This window comes from Cyprinodon tularosa, unplaced genomic scaffold, assembly GCF_016077235.1.
Source record: "Cyprinodon tularosa strain WSP-4 unplaced genomic scaffold, ASM1607723v1 ctg42, whole genome shotgun sequence".
Lineage (NCBI taxonomy): Eukaryota > Metazoa > Chordata > Actinopteri > Cyprinodontiformes > Cyprinodontidae > Cyprinodon > Cyprinodon tularosa.
Genome location: NW_024039141.1, coordinates 110,430 through 129,860, shown reverse-complemented (window position 1 = coordinate 129,860; position 19,431 = coordinate 110,430). Strand labels below are relative to the sequence as shown.

The 19,431-nt window shown below is 37.3% G+C and overlaps 2 protein-coding genes across 3 annotated transcripts; both read right to left on the bottom strand.

Moving 5' to 3' along the window:
• kiaa1191 (KIAA1191 ortholog) lies at positions 1–14,745 on the bottom strand. 2 transcript variants are annotated; one of them, XM_038299138.1, is made up of 9 exons: positions 14,586–14,745; positions 13,840–13,976; positions 12,516–12,612; positions 12,242–12,426; positions 11,951–12,062; positions 11,650–11,777; positions 5,460–5,599; positions 5,131–5,309; positions 1–1,172 (listed from the first exon to the last, which is right to left on the bottom strand). In XM_038299138.1, exons 3-9 carry the CDS (start codon positions 12,541–12,543, stop codon positions 970–972), a joined length of 975 nt encoding a protein of 324 aa, XP_038155066.1. In that variant the 5' UTR covers positions 12,544–12,612; positions 13,840–13,976; positions 14,586–14,745; the 3' UTR covers positions 1–969. The 2 variants fall into 2 exon arrangements, with proteins under 2 accessions (XP_038155066.1, XP_038155067.1); XM_038299139.1 differs by lacking the exon at positions 14,586–14,745 and adding an exon at positions 14,155–14,170.
• A 1,922-nt stretch (positions 14,746–16,667) lies between these two features.
• LOC119792521 (C-X-C motif chemokine 10-like) lies at positions 16,668–17,752 on the bottom strand. The gene is made up of 4 exons (XM_038299184.1): positions 17,592–17,752; positions 17,364–17,484; positions 17,054–17,131; positions 16,668–16,935 (listed from the first exon to the last, which is right to left on the bottom strand). The coding sequence occupies exons 1-4, from the start codon at positions 17,653–17,655 to the stop codon at positions 16,863–16,865; spliced, it is 336 nt and encodes a 111-aa protein (XP_038155112.1). The 5' UTR covers positions 17,656–17,752; the 3' UTR covers positions 16,668–16,862.
• Positions 17,753–19,431: the final 1,679 nt, after the last annotated feature.

Here is a 19,431-nt window from a genome sequence, read left to right as displayed (position 1 = left end):
CTCTTTGTTATGAATGATTTATTGTAGACTCCAGAAGCTGCGCCTCCCTGTTCAATCTGGCACAATTCAACTTGTTTTCCAACTTGCCAAGTTCTTGAACACACAAAACAAAATGAAAATAGAAACGGAAAGGTACCACTTCAATGCTAAAGTCTTTTTAGCTTGTTTTTTTTTTAGCATTGCAGTAGTTTGTGCCATAAATTCAAAATATCAACTACCTTAAATTAAGCTTGATGTAAAGAAAGAACATAAAGTAATAAGGAAATTAAAATATAAAAACAATCAATTCACAACATTACATTTGAGAGTGAAATAACACACTCTTTAACATGATAAAAAAAAGGGCCCACTCTTACGCCAAAAGCTAGCATGCTGCAAGTTTAGGCACATTGTTATCAGTCACACACTAGGCTGTACTCTGCATGCTGACACAGAGAAGCACAATAACAGTAAACCTATGAGCTTATTTAAAATTACGACAAAAAAAAACTAAAAATTACAATGCAGGCATCCCTGTATTTTCAACTGAAATTTGAGTTCAGCTTAGTATCAGAGGCTACGGTAAAGTGACTCTTTGCAAAGATCAGAAAAGATACACAACTTCCAATCTCAATTGCAAACAATTTGACCCGGTCAGTTCATTCCAATCCACCCACTAAGTATCACATGAATAAAAACAACTTAAAGGTCTCAAATTTCTTATTCAGTTCATCTTATATTTATCTAAATGGACCAATGAGTTGGTAGTTTCAGGGGTAAGACTAATTCAGATGAAACAGATGAAGAAGTCTACTAGGAGATGTAACATTGCAGTAGTGTCTCCTGAGCTGATATGCCAATACTGTACGGTGGTCCTCCATCCTCTCAGCCTCAGGGAATTTGCAGGGAAGCAGAGGAGGCAGAAGAAGGGAAAGCAAATGGTGCAACCATGGGTGAGAGGGAAATGGGGAGTAGACGTCTGGTCTGGCTTCAGAAACCTGATGGTGTTAAAACATTCATGTCCCGAGGTTTGAGTTTGTGCAGCCGCGGAGAAATCCGCTTAGCCTCAGTCTCTGAGATTTCAATCTTAGGGGGCATGAAGTTGGCAGGGTCCTCCACTTTTAGGTTGATCTGCGTGCTGGTGCCATCCATTGTAGAGGACTTCTGCAGCCCGAAGTAGGACTGCAAGAAACCTGAAAATTTGTTTTAGATCGTCATTAATAAACAATATTTCTGTTTACAAGGAAAAGACTTAAGGTGCGTTCAGACTGAGCATGGTGTCCGCGGTTGGGCGGTGGATTAAGTTAGTATCCCCATGGGAAGGGTGGGGAAGCGACTAGCAGTGGATTGCATGCAGTGATAGCGTGGAGTTGATGCTCCGCTCTCACCTAATGCTACTAGATAGAGCTAAATTGTTGTCAAACAGCAGCACCACATGGAGCGAGCAGTGTAGTGATCACTGAAGTTAAAACGATCTGAACTACGATCTATAAAATCACGATGTGGCAACATTTTAGAGAAAGCCTCTATCAGTTAAAGTGTAAAAAAGAGAAAGAAATTTAACCATGGTAGAAATAAGGAGTGCTTTTGAGAGGTATATAGGTGGATTTAAAAAAATGACATTTCAGTCCCAGGAGGAATGCACCTTGTCCTCCGTTGCCTCCAGCACAGACCCCGGTCTGTTGCTGCCTCTACCAGCATCGGTAGTCTCTACATGGGAGAACTAATAAGGAGATACCGCCGAATCTGACGGTCATCCAGACACAGCTATGGATGAATAAAAGTGGATTCTTTTGTTCCAGTGCAATCCCCAAAGCGATTCAAAAGTTGTTTACAGAGAACATATTTATGAAACTCTGAGCTTAATTGGGGGATAGTTGATCTCTAGATTTTTTTAATATCTCAGAAACAACAGTAGCACATATGCTCTTTTTTCATTTCATTTTTACAAATGACTGTTTCAACTGGACAAACCTGCACTAATGAAGCTCTAACCATTCATTCTATTTGCTGAGTTTTTTTACATGAGGTGTTGGCTTAATGCAAATGAAGCTCAACCAATTTGATGCTGCTGTCCAAGGAATAAACGCTGGCATGCAGATCGGTGAACTCCCCGCGTTGCTGGTGGAAATCCCCACGAATGCCGCATGCGGTTTGAACGCACCTTAAGAGTTGTTTTTAATTTATTTGTTTTTGCTGGACAATTTACAGATGCTTTTTCCTTTTTACAATATTTAAATGTTATAAATATCAATCTGCTTTTACCATTTTGGCTCTTCTTATTTCTATTTTGTGAATCTAAAACTGTTTTAACACTCAAGTAATTAAATTGCCATTCATTAGTTTCCCTTGATAGGTGTTTGTTTTTAATAAATCAAAGAAAATCTAAACACTGAAAACTTCAAACAGCCCCCAAAATTTGTGACTGTCTTCTTAATAACTGGAAATTATCCCGTTTTGAATTAGATGACTTATTCAATTCATAGTTAATTTAAACTTTAGAGCAATTTGGCACAATTAATATTAGCCACATAGTGATCACAATCAATAACTAATTACAAAAAATAGACATTAGTTTAGTAAAATACAAATATAATTGACATAGATTATTGATGTCTAACAGGTGTTAGCTTACTACAAATACCGTATTTTCACGACCATAAGGCGCACCGTACTAAAAGGCGCACTCTCAGTTATGTGTCCCATTTCTGTATTTAACACACACATAAGGCGCACCGGACTATAGGGCGCGTTTTTTATATACCGGTACATGTCCTCTACTACCTTTAAATACCTCTACTGCATATTTAAAAATACAGCGGGGGCAAAACTGAGTATGACTGTGCTTTATTCATGTATTTATTACAAACTATTAATCAAACCTGGGAGCTGGCCGAGAGACAGACACATCGCAGATGACAGCGCTGTGATCACTCCTAAATTAACTCAAAATCCTGAAACCTGCCAACGGAATATGTTCGCTTTTATTACCGGTATCCTGGTGCCTGCAGTTTAAATTATTTAGATGAAAAACACCTGCCAGCAGCCGCGGTGAACTTGGAGGCTACCCAGCCTAGAGGCTGCTGTTGAAGGGATTTCTACTGTCGGTGCACCGCTGGTATGTGGGGGTCTGAGCGCCTCCGACAGAAATAGATAATCTGGATGAACTGACTGCAATTATGAAGTTTTCAGGTGGACTTTCTCACTTAAAAACATATTAAAACTACTTTATTCCCACTGATCACAGCAAATATAGCTGCAAGATTTAGATTATTTAGATGAAAAAACACCTGCCAGCCACCGCGGTGAAGAGGAGGAGACCCGGCCCAGAAGCTGCTGTTGAATTAAGTTTTCAGGGAGAAAAATACAGCGGGAGCAAAACTGAGTATGATTGTGCTTTATTAATTTATTTATTACAAAGTATTAATCAAACCCATCAAAGTCATCATCCTCTGTTTCTGAATTAAATAGCTGCGCTAAATCAGACATGCCAATTTCCCATTCTTCGCTGTCAGAGTCACTTTCCGTGCAGCGCAGCTCCTCAGAAATAATGCCTGCTTTTGCGAAAGCTTGAACAACAGAGCCAGCAGACACGTTAGTCCAAGCATAAACAATCCATCCGCAAACGGTGGCGTAACTTGCCCGGCGCTGGCTTCCACTTATCCTGAAACTGTGGTCAGTCTGTCATCCATCGCTCCCACGCCGCTCGCAGCCTTACTTTGAACGGCCGCTTCACACCGATGTCGAGCGGTTGAAGTTCCTTTGTCAGACCCCCGAGATAACGGCGAGCACAGCGTTCATTTGATTCACCATGTTTTTCTCATCAGCTGTGAGATGGGCACGCATGGAGTCACAGATTAACAGCGATGGTGATGCGTGAAAAAAAAACACCTGTTCTCCTCACATACACCTTCCTCAGCCACGCTTTCATCATCTCCTCATCCATCCAGCCCTTTTCATTTGCGTTAATATCATATGTCATCAGAGCGCTGTGTCTGTCTCGCTGTCAGCTCCCAGATCAGCTTCTCTGATTGGTTGATGCGGCGCGTCCAGCAGCAAAACTTCAATTTTTCTATCTCGAGCAGCAGCAGCGCGTTGGCGGTGCGTCAGATGCTTAAACGCTCCTGCTGCTCAAAACGCGCTGCGGGACCTTTTGCTGCGCCTATACACGCGTCAACCATTGACTTTGCATGTAAACTCGCTGCTTCTGCTGCACCTGCTGGGTCCGGTTCACACAGATGTCGAACGGTTGAACAGCGAGCACACCGTTAATTTGTTTCCCCATGTTTTTCACATCAGCTGTGAGATGGGTACGCATGGAGTCACATATTAACAGCGATGGTGATGAGTGGAAAAAAAACACCTGGTCTCATTACATTCAGCCACTCTTTCATCATCTCCTCAATGAGGTGGTCTCAAAAGTCGCAGTTACAACACACATAAGGCGCACCGCACCAAAGGGCGCACCGCACATTTTGAGGGGAAAAAAAAGACGTTTAAGTGCGCCTTATAGTCGTGAAAATACGGTACAAATAAACTGGTGACAAAAAGGTGCAATGGCATGCTCAGAAATGACCCTGCACATTTTGAGTATGTTTGGCTCAACCTCCTGCTGTGAAGCAGGATTCTGCACCATAAACATACTAAAAAAATAAATATTGATCCAGACTTAAAATGATTTGTCGCCATTCAAACCCAGGTTTAAAACCTTGCAGGTCAGCCTAAAGCCCACTCATCTTATTAAGCCATAAAAAGAAAAAACAAACTAACGGTCAGTTCAGGTGTTTTATAAAATATGTGAAATCAGAAAATTGTCTATATACCAAACTGAATGAGTGTTGTTCTCTACTTCAAAAAACACTTTCGATTTTAAAATGGTAAAATGTTCTATTATTTTATTTCTTTTTTTATTTAAAAAGTCAATGTATAATATGGGTAAATAAAAGCCTTATTTTATTTCAGTGTTAAATTCTATTTAAAGTAACGGATTATGATTAAAAATGTCTTCGAACCTTTACTAGTTGTTGATTTTCTTTATTCGGACCACGCTGATTTTTTTATTTGTTACCCCTGATATAAAATGTGCTATGATGGACATTGCTTGCTTCCCTCTTCTATTACAATGTAGGACAGTATATTTAAATCTCAGACCTGTGCTGGTTTCAGAGCCTGGATCCGTGGGGGACTTGTGTACCACAGACCGGGTTCCAAAGAAGTTCCACTTATCTAACCCTCCTCCTCCTCCCTCATTTCCTCCCATGTCTGTATTGGGGTCGGGTCTGAGCTCTGGAGCAGCAAGATAAGGGGCCGAACTTAGCTGGAACCAGTTCCTGAATATCCCAGAAAAAAGAAAAAGAAACGTGAGATGTGATCCAACAACAAAACTCTACATTCAATAAAATGAATATCTATTTAGCTTTCAGAATAAATATTTCATGTACAAGTTTAAAAAAGCTCAAGGTTTAAGGGAAATCTCTCACCTGCGATTAACAGCTGGAGAAGAGACGGGAGTAACACTGGGGGTAACAGACGGGGTAACAGAAGGGGTGCCACTTGGGGTCGGTTGTGTAGATGTTGAAAGCCTGTCCTCTTTGTAGTCCCCACTTGTCATTCTCAGCTTCTAATGGGAGAAATAAAAAAATTATATGATAAAAATAAATAAAACCATCCGCTGCTCTTCATATCAGCCTGCAAATGTGAAAGTTATAAATGTTTAACAGGTGTGGTGCAAGCCTGTCAACAAGGGAGATGGAGGTACAGAACTGAACCTATTTAAAAAGCAAACATCAGCGGGTAAACAATGCAAGCGGGTGTTGGTGTTTAACTAGCAACTCATATCAAAACTAATAATTATGTGCGTCAGATCAACCGTTCTGGCGTCATGTGTGAGGGTGAAAAAAACAAAACAAATGACAAATATAGAGGAAAAACAATTGGCCAATTGGAATATTCCAGAATACATAGATTTAGTTTATTTAAGCTTGGCAAATATTAATAAATAACAAAAATAGGTCTTAATCCTACTTTTTCAGTGTCCTGTCATAAAAACTGATGTATTTCTGTTGGTATGTTTTAATGCTGAAGGTTGAGATTTCTATCTGGCTGATAACCATTTGCAGATTTCCAAAAAGTCAGAGCATCCAATTTCCACTTTTGCAAACTGTAAGATTTCAGGAGAAAAAAAACATTTCTAGCTATAATTTATCCAGACAGTTTTTTGAATTCTCAATGTTGGAAAACGAGGGTGAAAAAAAATCCCTTTTTATTCATAAAAAAGGGACAAATAATGATTTTGATGTTTTAAATGAATAAAAACTGCTATATTTTCCCAGTATTTCACCTGCTGATGACCAAATAAACAAAGATTAAGGGAAAAATGTGTCAATCTCAAACTTTTCCAAAATTCATATGCAAGAAGAATGTCTAGTTTTATTCTATGGATAAGGGCTACCGTGAGCTCAATGAAAGGTTTTTTCCCCATAGTAAAAGATTATTTGTCCTAAGGATGCACAAATATAAAATTCAGGCTATTACCATTTATATTATTTTTGATATGGACAATAACTAATTTTTACAATATCCTATTTCCCTATGCTTTCGACAACTTCTACAAAAAACAGCAATGACCCTCATTGCTCACCTTCTTTGCTTAAACATCATGCAATCCTGCACTTTGTCACTGTCACATGCCCAAACAAATGCTACATGGTCAGTCCTTCAGACACACATACAGAACTGAAGCATATAATTTGTCTCCATCAACCCAATTATACTTGTGGGACAGATGTGCAAAGAAAATATTCTGATATCAGCCTACTCCAACGTTTAAATATTATCCATCAACATGATCCTGCCACTAGGCACTTACCTAAAAAATCAGGATGTCAGTAAAAATGTAAATAATGGACCCACTAAAATTTAGCAACCATTACTGTTTTATAAGCCCAAAGCTGTAAAGACTATTTTACAACAAAATAAAATAAATAAAAAAAAATGGAAAAGCTATTGGCAGTAATTTACGTTTAACTGGGTTCTGGTCCTGTTACCATTTAATTTTTATCTTTTACATATATTTTTTGACATAATTATGCCCATTTGTCCTGATAACACTAAACTATCTAGAGACATGAACTGATTTACAAAGGTTAGGTATATAGGTAAGGATTTATTTTGTGGCAGGAAAAGGTTAAAAAAGAAGGAGAACAAATATAAGATGTGGATTCAATCACTGCTAATGGTTTGAAAGTTTATTCACAAAATATTTCAAGTGTAGTTGTAGTTACATACTACATACCTTAGCATTTTTGTTTTCTTTTTTCTCATGAATAAGATTTTAATCTCATTTGGACAAATAAAGGTTGAATACATAAAAAAATACAGAGACACTTAAATCCCCTTTATGTAACCATGTAGAATAAAATCAACAAGATAACATATTTTAGATTCTATTCCTATATCACGAATACATTACGTTTTTTATGGACAACATTTGGTTCCAACACAATGGAGCCTCAATAACACCAGAGAACTTTATTCGAAGGGTAAATGTTCAAAGCATCCTATTCTGTGACAAAATAACTTTATTTTTGACATTCTCAGTAAGTAAACAGTTAGAGTTGGTTTGAAGTTTGTTTAAAAGAATGTCATTCTGATTAAAATTCCCTCTGTAGGCCCACATTTGGCCTGTACTATAAGTGCTATGCGATCACATGAGCAATAAACGAGTAACCCTTGTTTGAAAAATGATGGTTACTACACGTAGAAATAAACATTTACCTTAAATAAAAAATCTCGTTTCCTTAAGCGGGTGTTAACACATTTTATCAGAAAACGGCTAAATGAGAAAACGAGTCTGTCAGATCCTGTTAGCTCTAGCATTAGCATTGCAACGTAGCTCACCAGTTTGCTATGCTAACGGCCTTCCTTGTGTAACGATGTAGAATTCTAGAAATAACCTAAAACAAAAACACGACCGACCTTTTAATGATAAGTTTTCTTTGACGCCTCAGCCGGACGGCTCTCTTCATTTTCTCCATAATTTCTTGTTTCGGTAGAGGATTATTTGTTAAAGACGCGACGCTGTCTGTTATTCACCGAAGTCGGCCTTGTTTTTTAAGGGACGCTCTGATTGGTCCTCGCCTCATATGAAGGGTGTTGCCAAGCAACCCCACTGATAAAGCACAAAACCCGTTGCGTAATGTGTTTATCAAGTAGTTTAGACTGTTTTGCTCACTTTTACTGCATGAAAATACTATTTTTTATTATTCTATGTATATATTTTTTAAAAGAACAAAATTATATCTGAAAAGGTTGAGCATCACTGCTGAAGAAGAACAGACAGATTTTGTTTTTGTGTTTAGCGATTACATAAAGAAACCACGTGGATCTGGAACAGACCTTTTGACAGCTGGTTAGAGGGAAGCATAGAGTAGTTTAAAATTAGCCTGTAAACAGAACAATTCTGTGTATTAAATAAATTACAGAATTTCCCTAGGGTGCTCTAATAATGTTAATTGGGATATCTACAATATTTAAAGATGTCCTAATTATCCCAAAATTAAAGTTTGAAGCTTGATAAAATGTATGAAAGTTTGATTTCACATTTTCGAAGCCAAAAGCTGAGTTTTCATCAATTTCTTGTGTTATATACTGATTAAAAGCATCTCTATATTTAATCTCTTATATAAGCTTACAAGTTCAGTTTATACTAACCATGCCTCACTATGCACAGGAGTGAGCGAAAGTTTTCATAGCCTATTAACCTTTATAAATGTTTATTTTTCTAATTAAAAACAAAAATTAAATGTATTTAAAGCTACAGTGTGTAATGATTTCAGGGATTTACTGAAAGACATGAAATATATTATACATAAGTATGTTAATTATCATCCATGAACGGAAAATCTCAAACTTACTGTTTGTGTTGTCTTAGAAATTATTACATAGAAGCAAGGGCGTAGGTTTGATTTCAACTTTTGTAGGGACACTATTGGTCTTCAGTTTCATTGGTCTGATGTCATTGATCCTATGCAAAAATATGCATGTTCTTTTTTTTATGCTAAATGTGAGCATCAAGGCACATTTTGTTTAAAGAGAACAGCAGCATTTCTTGCTACATTAATACAGATCTTATAAGCAGTATACACACTAGATGCTGTTTATCAATGTTTAAAGCATCACTGGCTCTGACGAATGTGGAATTAGGACTTTTTTCCACTTTGAAAAGGTTTGCATTTAAACTAACCAGCGACTAAGACAGTAGGTAATTACGTCCCTATTTAATCAAATATAGTCTAAATATGTGTGTTATATGTGGATTTATCCTGTGTTTTCTTTTGAAGATATAGAATGGTGCAGCGGTAAACAGAGGTAAACCCCACTCTTATTTTTTATCTAATATGCTCTCTCTGTATCAAGCAAAATAATACATTCAAGGGACGGCAAATACATGTATTTACATGTGCACAATATTAACTTATACATATGGGTGCACAATATTAAGTTGTACATATGGGCTGTAATTAGTCTGTGTAGGCCATTTCATGCATTTTATCTAGGGGTGAAACAATCATATTAATCGATTATTTAAATCATTGTCAACTAATTTAGTAATTGATTAATCATTAACTGGAGTATAGGGCCACTAAAATGTGCATGCACACATACAGATTAGAAAACAACCAATCAGAAAGAGAGAAGGTGGAACTTAAGGCAGAAAAACCAGAGAGTGGAGTTAAACAGCACTGTTACATGCGCTGCTATGTAAAAGGGAGAGGAAAAACCAGGCAGCTGCAGCTACCAGGCAAAGGAGCTTCGAGAGGAAAAGAAGCGACTGCTGCACCAACACTGTATTGTAAATTATTAACGATTATTGGTAGGGAAAAATAGGTCGGTCCAAAACTTTGTTAGGGACATGTCCCTATGGTCCCTATGCATACCTACGCCCATGCAGGTTTGTATAGAGGCAGAGATCTTTGCTCTATGGCAGCGCAGAGCTTATACAATGTTTATGTGACAACAGTATTAAAAATGAACAGATGTGATGCTTGAATCAGCAATTAGCAGGTACTGATTTTGGTGATGGACTCCCAAAATTCTGATATGTGTATATCTAATTTAAACAAACCTTGTTATAACTGACAAGATAGGCAATATGGATTTTGGTGAAGCCACAATTAACCCATCTCCTTGGGGAGCAGTGGGCTGCCATTGTGGGGCGCCCAGGGAGCAATCAGGGGTTAAGGGTCTTGCTCAGGAACGTGGAGTGGCAGTCTGTGGGAGTGGGGCTCAAACTCAGATCCTCAGGATTCCAAGCTCTATGCCCAATGGCGTAACTATAGGTATGCAGAGTATGCAGTTGCTTAGGGGCCCCCGACCTCTTAGGGGCCCTGTCACTAACACCTGGTTGGCCCCCTATGCAATTGTGGACTAGGACGTCTCTTTGCAGATGTACTGGTGTGAAAAATGTGTCTATTACTATGTTAATAACTGTGTATAGTTCATTAGACGGTTGGTAAAAAATACACTCATATAATATGTTTCAAACAACAATAAAGATCTTAAAAGAAAGATGTATTTGAGTATTTTATTTTATACAATACGACTTGGAATTATGGGTAATCCAGAGCGTAGATCAAAACCATAACCATTACGTATAATGTGTTAGCGACGATGGATACCAAAAAGAGGTACTTAAGCGGATTCCAGAAAAGAAAAAGCAAGGAAGAGCTACTGGGAGAACAGAAAAAAATTCCCAAAATAAACACATTCTTTCAAAGAACCGAAGAGGGAGAGGTAGACATTGCTGCTACAGTGAGTGAAGATTGCGACCAGGAGATGAATGGAGAGAGCAAGGATGAAGAGAAGATCTGTGAAACTCAAGGTGGTGTTGTACTTCGTATGGGACCCACCCAGATAATGTTGCTTAATTGTTGTGTCGTTACACCATTGTCTATGCCCTAACCACATTTTGTACCATGACAGCCTCTGTATTGTTGGAGGTGGAGAAGCAGTGGGGGCCTTTTAATGTTGCTGCAGTTTGCAGTCTGACCATTAGGTGTCGTTGAAAATTATACACTGAAGGTTTAATTGGTATTCAAGATTAAAGAGCGACACACAATGGAACCTTTTTGTTAAGTGAAAGGGAAAGGTAAACCTCCTACCCATCCGTTCCTGTCTTCAGCAGGTTTTTCTGCCAGAATTTCTGATCTTTCTATCAACTATGGCCAGCTTTGGTGTCTGTGCTGAAGAGATGCGTTCCCAAAGCACAATGTTACCATTGCTATGTTTTATCATGAGGAGGTGGTGGATGGTGTAAACCAGCCACCTTTTTCAGTTGCCCAAGTCCAGCCCTCAAGAGCTACTGTCATGCAATCAGAATGCATCAGAAAGTTGCAGGATAGTAGCTCTCAAGGGTTGGACTTGGGTCCCCATGTTGGTGATTCATATATACATAAAAAATTCTGGTAGTAACATAAATGAATTGGCACAAAATCAAGGGTTATGTCTACATCAGCACAATTCTTGTTTTAGGCCCAAACTTGTAGTAAAGTGAGAAATGTTAAGGCTTATTTTGGACAGTGCCGTCACTCAACCAGGTTTAAAACCATTGTCTAAACTTATTCCTGCTTTTTCAGATCATGCTGCTATCTCAGCTTTGTTCAAACTTACTGGCACTTTTCCATCAGCTGTTCGGTGAAAATGGGTCTCCTCAGCAGTGAGGCCCTTGTGGGGGGAATAAACAGCCTCAGTCAGTCCTGCCTGGCTCTCAAACTTCTGCAAGTTTTCCTGGGACTGCCCTGAGTTTCATCGGAAATACAGAGAAAGACCAGACAATTAGGTTTCCGCTGCTGTTACATCACAGATACTCACAAGTTTTCTCAGGAATTATCAATGTAAAATATGCAATTTTCTTTAAAACCCAACAAATACAAGAGAGTTTTCAAACACTGCGATCACAGATTTGACTCACTTGCCATAAGGGAGCTCATCAGTTTGGTGGCTTTGGCTTTCACAACAGGTCCTGGGGACCTGGGTGGTACTGATGCTTCACGTGGAGGTAATTTACTGCCATTCTCGCTTACCTGGTAACACAGGTTTGAAGTTTAAGGAAAAAATGTTCAACTTTTTCCATTTCAGAAACCAAAGCAAGCAAGGGTGCTCAAGGACACTCAGCCAGGTTGACATACTTTAAGCCCAAAGAACATTTTGTAAGCAACTAAAAACTATGAGGGTTTAGAAAGTGTAAACAAACAAAGAGCACCTCAACTATGTTCCGGAACCTGTGCTGAGGGATGAGAGGATCTTTCCAGAAGATGTTGACTGTCATGTCTGCAGGTGGGTGGTTCATGGGGGTATCCATGTGCTCATCATAGCAAATGTTGTGGCGAGCTATTCCAGTGGGAGATGATAGAGCAGTGCAGAGGCCAGACATGCCGAACTCAAGTGCTAGGAGAAAAGGCAGCAAACAAAAAAAGTGCCAGCATAAATAGAAACAGGTTCCAGTACATATAAGAGCTAATGTTGCTTCTAAATACCTGGAATGTCTCCTTGCCCTGAGGCCATTTTTTACACCAGAACAAGGGGTTTCGCCACAAAAGAAAGACGGTGGACTCTATGCCCAGCGTGACAAACCTGCATCACACAACGTCAAACATTGTTGAAAGGTCATGGATCTGTCATAAAGATCTGTTTACTTAAAGCAATGGTTTCTTAACTGTTCTTGCGGTCTCCCCTTTGATTCCAAAGGCAGTTTTAGCAGAGAAAAGCCAGTAAATTACTTGTGGTAATAAAACGAGTTACTTATAAATCACAAAACTACCACTTTTAAAGTATAATTTAATTCCTACATTTTATTTTAATGTGTAACAGAATTCAACATTGCCATCATTTTTGTTTTGTTTTGTCAAAATACCTCTGAAAATGGGTCACTTAATTATTTCATATTTTACCAGGCGCCACTGTGATTACATTGAGCCTCCCCTAGGGGGATTGCATCCCACTTTGGGAGCCATTGGTTTAAACAGTTTGGAAGCAACCACTGGTGGTTTCACTATGACTGTGGTGTGGTATATATAAAAATAATCTCAGGTAGTAACATAAGTGTTACAAGATCATCTTTTATTTTTGCATTTATTCATTTATTTCAGGTCATTTGTGGGGGTTGGAATGACTCTCCTTCTAAAAACATATACAGCCATAATATCTGGGCCTCAAAAAATAAAAATTACCACTTAGAATTTATAATAAAAATCTTTATTTATGGAGAAATTAAGCCCTTTGTTAAAAGGAGCAAGTTCTTTGGTTTATTTCAGTAAAATCTTTTTTTTTGTTTTGTTTTTTTTTGTTTTGTTTTTTTAATCAGGGATACAACCTTTTCATTCCTGAAATGATACAGACTTTGCATCCTTTGTGTTGGATGTCAGAAAAGGCTGATCATTAATAATTCTCAAACAAAGAACAATTGTCGACAACAATAAGCGCGAAAACATCCGACCCATTTATCTTTAACCAAACAGTCTTAAAACTTTAAACAGAACAGGACATCCCATTGTTCAAACTATGTGACAGAGACATTATGTTTATAATGTTTTCATGATATAATTAGTTCTTTTAAAAGCTTGTCTTGCAGGTAATGCCATAGCCCATTCTCTAAGATGTCACTAACACATATTTGCATGTTGGTTGTTGATCTATTAACACTATAATAAGGTGAGAAATGAAAAGAGGGCTTAGGAAAGGTTTCATGCATGCACCACCACTGACAGAAACACATTTGTCTTTTCAATGCAAAATAAGCAGAAAGTTGGAATAAAGACATATCATTGATGATAGTGAAGATAAGGAATTATCAAGCCTTACTTGAATGAAATCAGAGGAAAGTTTCTCTTGTCTGATCTGCTTTAAATAGAACTGCAGAATCTGGTTACTGTACAGGAGTGTCATCAATATGAGTTTCAGTCAGAGGGAGTCTCTTCTCTCAGCTTCGCCTCAGCCTTCTGCAGAGCAAAAGAAGACAAGTTTCAATACAGATATTTTATTATTTTCCATTTAGTACAGGCAAACACAACCTCATCTTGTAAATTTGAAAAATGTAACCATATAGGTTAGTTTTGGCTCATAGTTCAACTCAAGTCAAAAGAGTAAATATTTAAATCTGTAATTAATAATAAATACCTTATTCCAGTCTTTGATTCATGTGCAGAGGAGGGGCTGAGTCACAATGAAAAAAATATTATAACATGGGCTATGAAGGAGCTATTTGTCTAACATGTATTCTTGGTACATATGGCAAAAATATCCTTTAATCTACAGACTTCTTTAAGGTGATTCTGCTTTGTTATCAGAGGCTGCTTTTTTTTATTATTCTGCTGCTGCGCAGACAGCTGCTTTATTCCCATCACAACAGAAGGAATCCACTTGCAGTGACTTGCAAAAAAAAAAAAAAAAACATACAGGCCACTGTAAAAGAAGGTTAAGTTGTGTTTAATTACAGTGCACCATTTTTTATCTCTACATGTAACAAATTCCTAAATGGGAAATAGATCTAGTACTTGTATTAAGGTATACATGACACAAAAGTGTACAATGCAGGTTATAACACTCACCCCTCCTGTCAGGCCGTAAAAACAGTAAATAACAATCAGATGTAGCGAGGATCAAGCAGCAGATGGAAGGAATAGACACAGCATGTTTGTTCACCGGTTAGCAGGTCCATGACTTTTGATCAAACAGCAAACAGAGAAGAAACACAACAGCAACGACTGAGCCTGCCTCTATCTCTCCCCCTCTCAGGATTTCGTCTGAAACTTGAAGCTCTGCAGAGGGAGGGGTGGGCATGCAGGATGAGGGCCAGGAGAGCATGCAACACAGCTTTAGTTTGCAGTTCTTATTATTTTACGTGGTCTGTAACGGTGCCAGGAGAAAAAGTATCATTAACCATGAGATAAATAACTAGGTCAACTTCCTTTCAGAGTTTAGCTAACAGGAATAAGCAGGGAGCAGAGGAAGTTTTAATATTCCACTTCCAAATGTTTTCTTACTCCTAACATTTTACTTGTCATAATGTTTATAATTTAACAATAATTAGGATGTTGAATGGAAAACAAAATGGCATGGTTTTCATCATTTTGGTGGGATAAAAAAACCCTGAAAACTTTGGAGTGAGTGTGGTCCATTTTCATCAGTAACTCCTAAAAGAAATCACCTTTGCTATAGATCAGAAGCCACTTTTACACTATTAAAACCTTAGTATAATAGACACAGATACAAAAGTTCTGGGCAAAGAAAGGGTTTTTTGGTGAACTATATGCACTCATAAATTGGATTTTCCGAGTTACCGGCCAAAAATACAGCAAAAATTGAAATTCCAACAGGAAATTCAGAATCTATCAATCTATCTATTAATGAAGCTTTTCTTAATTTGTAAAAATAGAAGCAGGTGAGAACTGATGAAAGGGTGGATAGAGCAATACAGGAATCAAACCTGTTAGAGGCGCTAAAATACATCAAATCTAAATAAAGTTTCATATACAAATGGAAGCAGCGATCTTAACATAGAGACCGGGCATAAGATGGGTTGATTTAGACCAAAAAGGAGATTATTTTCTTCAAATAGCAGAGTGAAAGTTCAGATTTACATTTGTCTGAGAATCTGTTGATGCTCACAGAAGCTTTTCATCCAACCTGAACAAATCAAAGCAATTTCATTGAAGAATGAATGAAAAATTATCTCCCTAAATCAGGTAGATGTACTGAAAAGATCTGTTGTTGTTGCTCTGTTTTCACAAGTCATAGATTTCAAAGTATTATGTATTAAAAAGTAAGTATGGTGCACTCATAGGTTTAAAGGATTCTTATGGCTAAACATAATCATATATATATGCTTTTTTTAAGAGATATATATAGATATATATTTATTCCAGTTGATTTAAGTGGTTGCATCTAGTTAAATGCTTTTCTATTTAAACATGTTATTGCTTTCCTCATTGTGACTTGACTGTAGAATCAGTTCATTAAGCTGCTATATTTAGTAGCTGCTTTTCACATGTAAAATTAAAGAAGAGATCATGGACATTGTTGTTGTCTGTGTTAAACTCACAGAAAAAAAAATGTCTTTGAAAGGTTTTGAATAAATTAATCTAAAAGGTGTTCAAATGCAGCAGTACTGAATCAACATCAGAATATCATTGGGTTGGTTTATTTGGAACATTCGAATTACATTTGAAGGTTAAGACTTAGCTCCAGAGCAAAGCAGCAGTGAGTTCAATGCTGCAGTTAGTTAAAAATGTAAGGTTGGTTATTAATCTTGATGCTCATGTTGAGAGAAATAATGTTTGTTGAGGGTGTGAAGGACAACAGCCAATGGGAGCGAGTGAAGCAGCGACACTCCTCTTTGAGAGCTGAGCAGGAACATGTTTTTCATTGGTTGGGCATTGACTCCCCGAATAACTCCACACAACTCTGCTGTCAGCCGTTCATAAAGGGCACCCTGGATAGCAGCTCCTATTTAGTGAAAGAAGCTCTCAGCATGCATGAGAAGTGACGTAACACACTGCAGAGATCTTTTATTTGCTCCACATGATGGCGTTGTTTTGTAGAAAATGATCTAGTTTAAGGATCAACCATAACTCAAGACCCAATAACTTCTTTGATTTCTTTTTTATTAGAAAAATAAACATACAAGCACAAAAATAATTATTATCCTTTCTGAAAAAAAAAAAAAAATCCAAAATACATTCAGCAATGAAGTGTTGCATGTACACATTTGCATAAATAAAACACATTAATATAGTTTATCGACGTTAGGAATCTGCAGTCTACATTGAAGGTGACTTTGCAGTTGGAGGTGAGGTGAGGTTCTGGTTCAGCTTGAAAAATCGGATCTAAGCGGTGGAGCTGCTGCTTGAGCTGCTGCTGATAGTGGTGGGGTTGGAAGGGGTGGTGACCTTTGAATTCCTACAGAAATCAACAGAGCAACAGGTTTAAGTTAAATCAGGGTGTAATTCATACATAGACCTAAGGAACTGTGTGGTGTATGGACTGAAAAAGACACAGAGATTTAAGTTATACTCACATGACTTTGGTAAGCATCCTTTTCACAGCCTTCAGCTCAGGGTTCAGACAGTAGCGGTACCCTTTTCCACTCGTCACACTGTGGGAACATGGAGATTAACATAAAACAAATGAAGAATGCACCTAATTAAGGAATGTGCATTGATAAATTGTGTGAATCAATAATCAATGATTTAAAAATCTTTAAGAATAGTTTTTAGTAATAAAGGTTTAATCTAATTAATGTTAGGTTACATTGGCAATACAATGGATTAATTGTATGAATTTCTAACAGAGAAATCTGCTGTTAGAAATTAAAAGGCACAACTTACACAATCTCTACTTTGTTACAGAAGATGGTTGCAGGGTAAATCTGGATGTCCTTGATGTCAGACTTCGAAGAAATGCCATTTCTGACACGCTGACAAAGACAGCTCTGTCCAGGCTCATTCACTGAAAACAGAGACAAATACAAGTTATTGATCTGAATTTACAAATACTAGATCCTAGTGAGAGGCACCTTTCAGTTTTAATTATAATAAATAAGATTAGACACTTACGCTGAGCTGCAGAGATGCAGACTGCGACGGCCAGGAACAGAAACAACTTGATGATGCTGGACATCTCTGGTTTGGTCTTTGGTCAAGATAAAGCTGACAGGTTAGTCAAGATGATAAAGCTGCAGGCTTGGTGGTGGAGGAGCTGTGAGGGTGTAGAGGCTGAGGGGTCCTCTTTAATACTCTCTTGAGCTGCTTACCTCATCTTTCCTGTGACAAAAGGGAAATTTTTAAGACTGGAAAGTGAAACCCTAAAACCCACAGGAAAAGAAGAAACTTCCACTGATCCCACTACCCCCATAGTTCTCTTTTTTTTCTTTTTTTTTGTTTGAAATTGGACAGTATTTGGCAAATAAAAATGTATAAAAAGCATATTTGAAATAACTCTTAAAAAACAAAATCGGTAAAACCGTAATATAAAAACTAACCTGAATGTTTTAGAGAACGTATATTTGTAGACACTTCAATTCATATCTGCTGAAAAATCATTTTAATATTCTTAAAACAAAATTCAAGATATAAAGGCTTATACAGTAAGAATACAGTAAGAAAAGGGAAATTTGTCTCTTGTTGTTGAGGTTTATTTAGCCTATTGTAGAAATAACAATCTAACTAAAAAAAATTATAATTAAAACGAAACATTATTCCAGGTCTTTAGATTTCCTGCAAATTCAACAATGAAAGAAAATGTCAAATTACGTTTTATATATACATATATATATATATATATACTTGTGAAATGTGTGGACAGACTCGTTTGTCATACTGAAGTGTGGGCTGTGATGTTTGCAACACGTCTTTTTTTCGTGTTTTAGCAAGCAGCAGTGGTTAACACCTTTAGCATTTGCAGTGCTCATTCAGATGTCTAAGCACACGGAAAAGTTAAAAAGAAAAATCCAAGCCAGGCTTTTATTTGTTTCCACTGCAAAGCATGGCATTTAGCTTCACATTTATTTAATTTGTGAGAATACTCTGGTCTGTAATCTGATGGACGATTGTTTCGATTTCCTTTACAGTTGTTTGATATGGTCCTTATCAGATACGCACCTGATCTTATCTTATTACACATGGGTTTGGTGAGAGATTTTCTTTAATTTGAGGAAAGAAAAAGGCTTGAAATTCATGTTTCAGTTTTGGGTCCTCTTTCACTTTTAAGAGTCACAAAAGTCAAATGTGATCCCAGCTTCTGTTTCCTACTCTATTTTAATCTACCGGTGGCTTTTCTAACCACAGAGTTTCAGTTTAACAGAAAAGCTTTTCCTTTTTTCTTAAATATGCCTATTTCTTAAAAATTAACTTAAAAATAGGACAATGAAACAAAATCTAAAGGCCAGATTGTTTATAAATGGGACTCCTTTAACTCCACTGAGTTTACAAAAAGATGGTTATGCATGGTGAGAAAGCCAACATTAAGATGCTTATAACAGTGTCGGGCCTCCATGTTTGACCACCATCCATTTATGATTTGTGCATTTTCACTAAGAAATTTACACCACAACTGAAACCCAACTGGATATTGACTGAGTTCCTCGACCGGATCTCACATATACATTTTGTGGTGCTGAAAAAAAAATATTTTTTTTATTTCTTTTGAGGTATTTTGGCTAATTGCATCACACGAGGCACAGGAATCCATGTGGCCAGCCTCATTTGTAAAAAAAAAAAAAAAAAAAAGTACCGGTAAGTAAATGCTTTGTGAAAATGAGTTTTCAAAAAATTTAATAACATATATATTCACAAAAAAAAGCAAAAAAAAAAAACTGGTCACATAATGCCTTGGTCATCAGAACCTAAATCTGAGGCTACAGTAGATATTTAATTTTTTTGTTAGATTAAATTATAT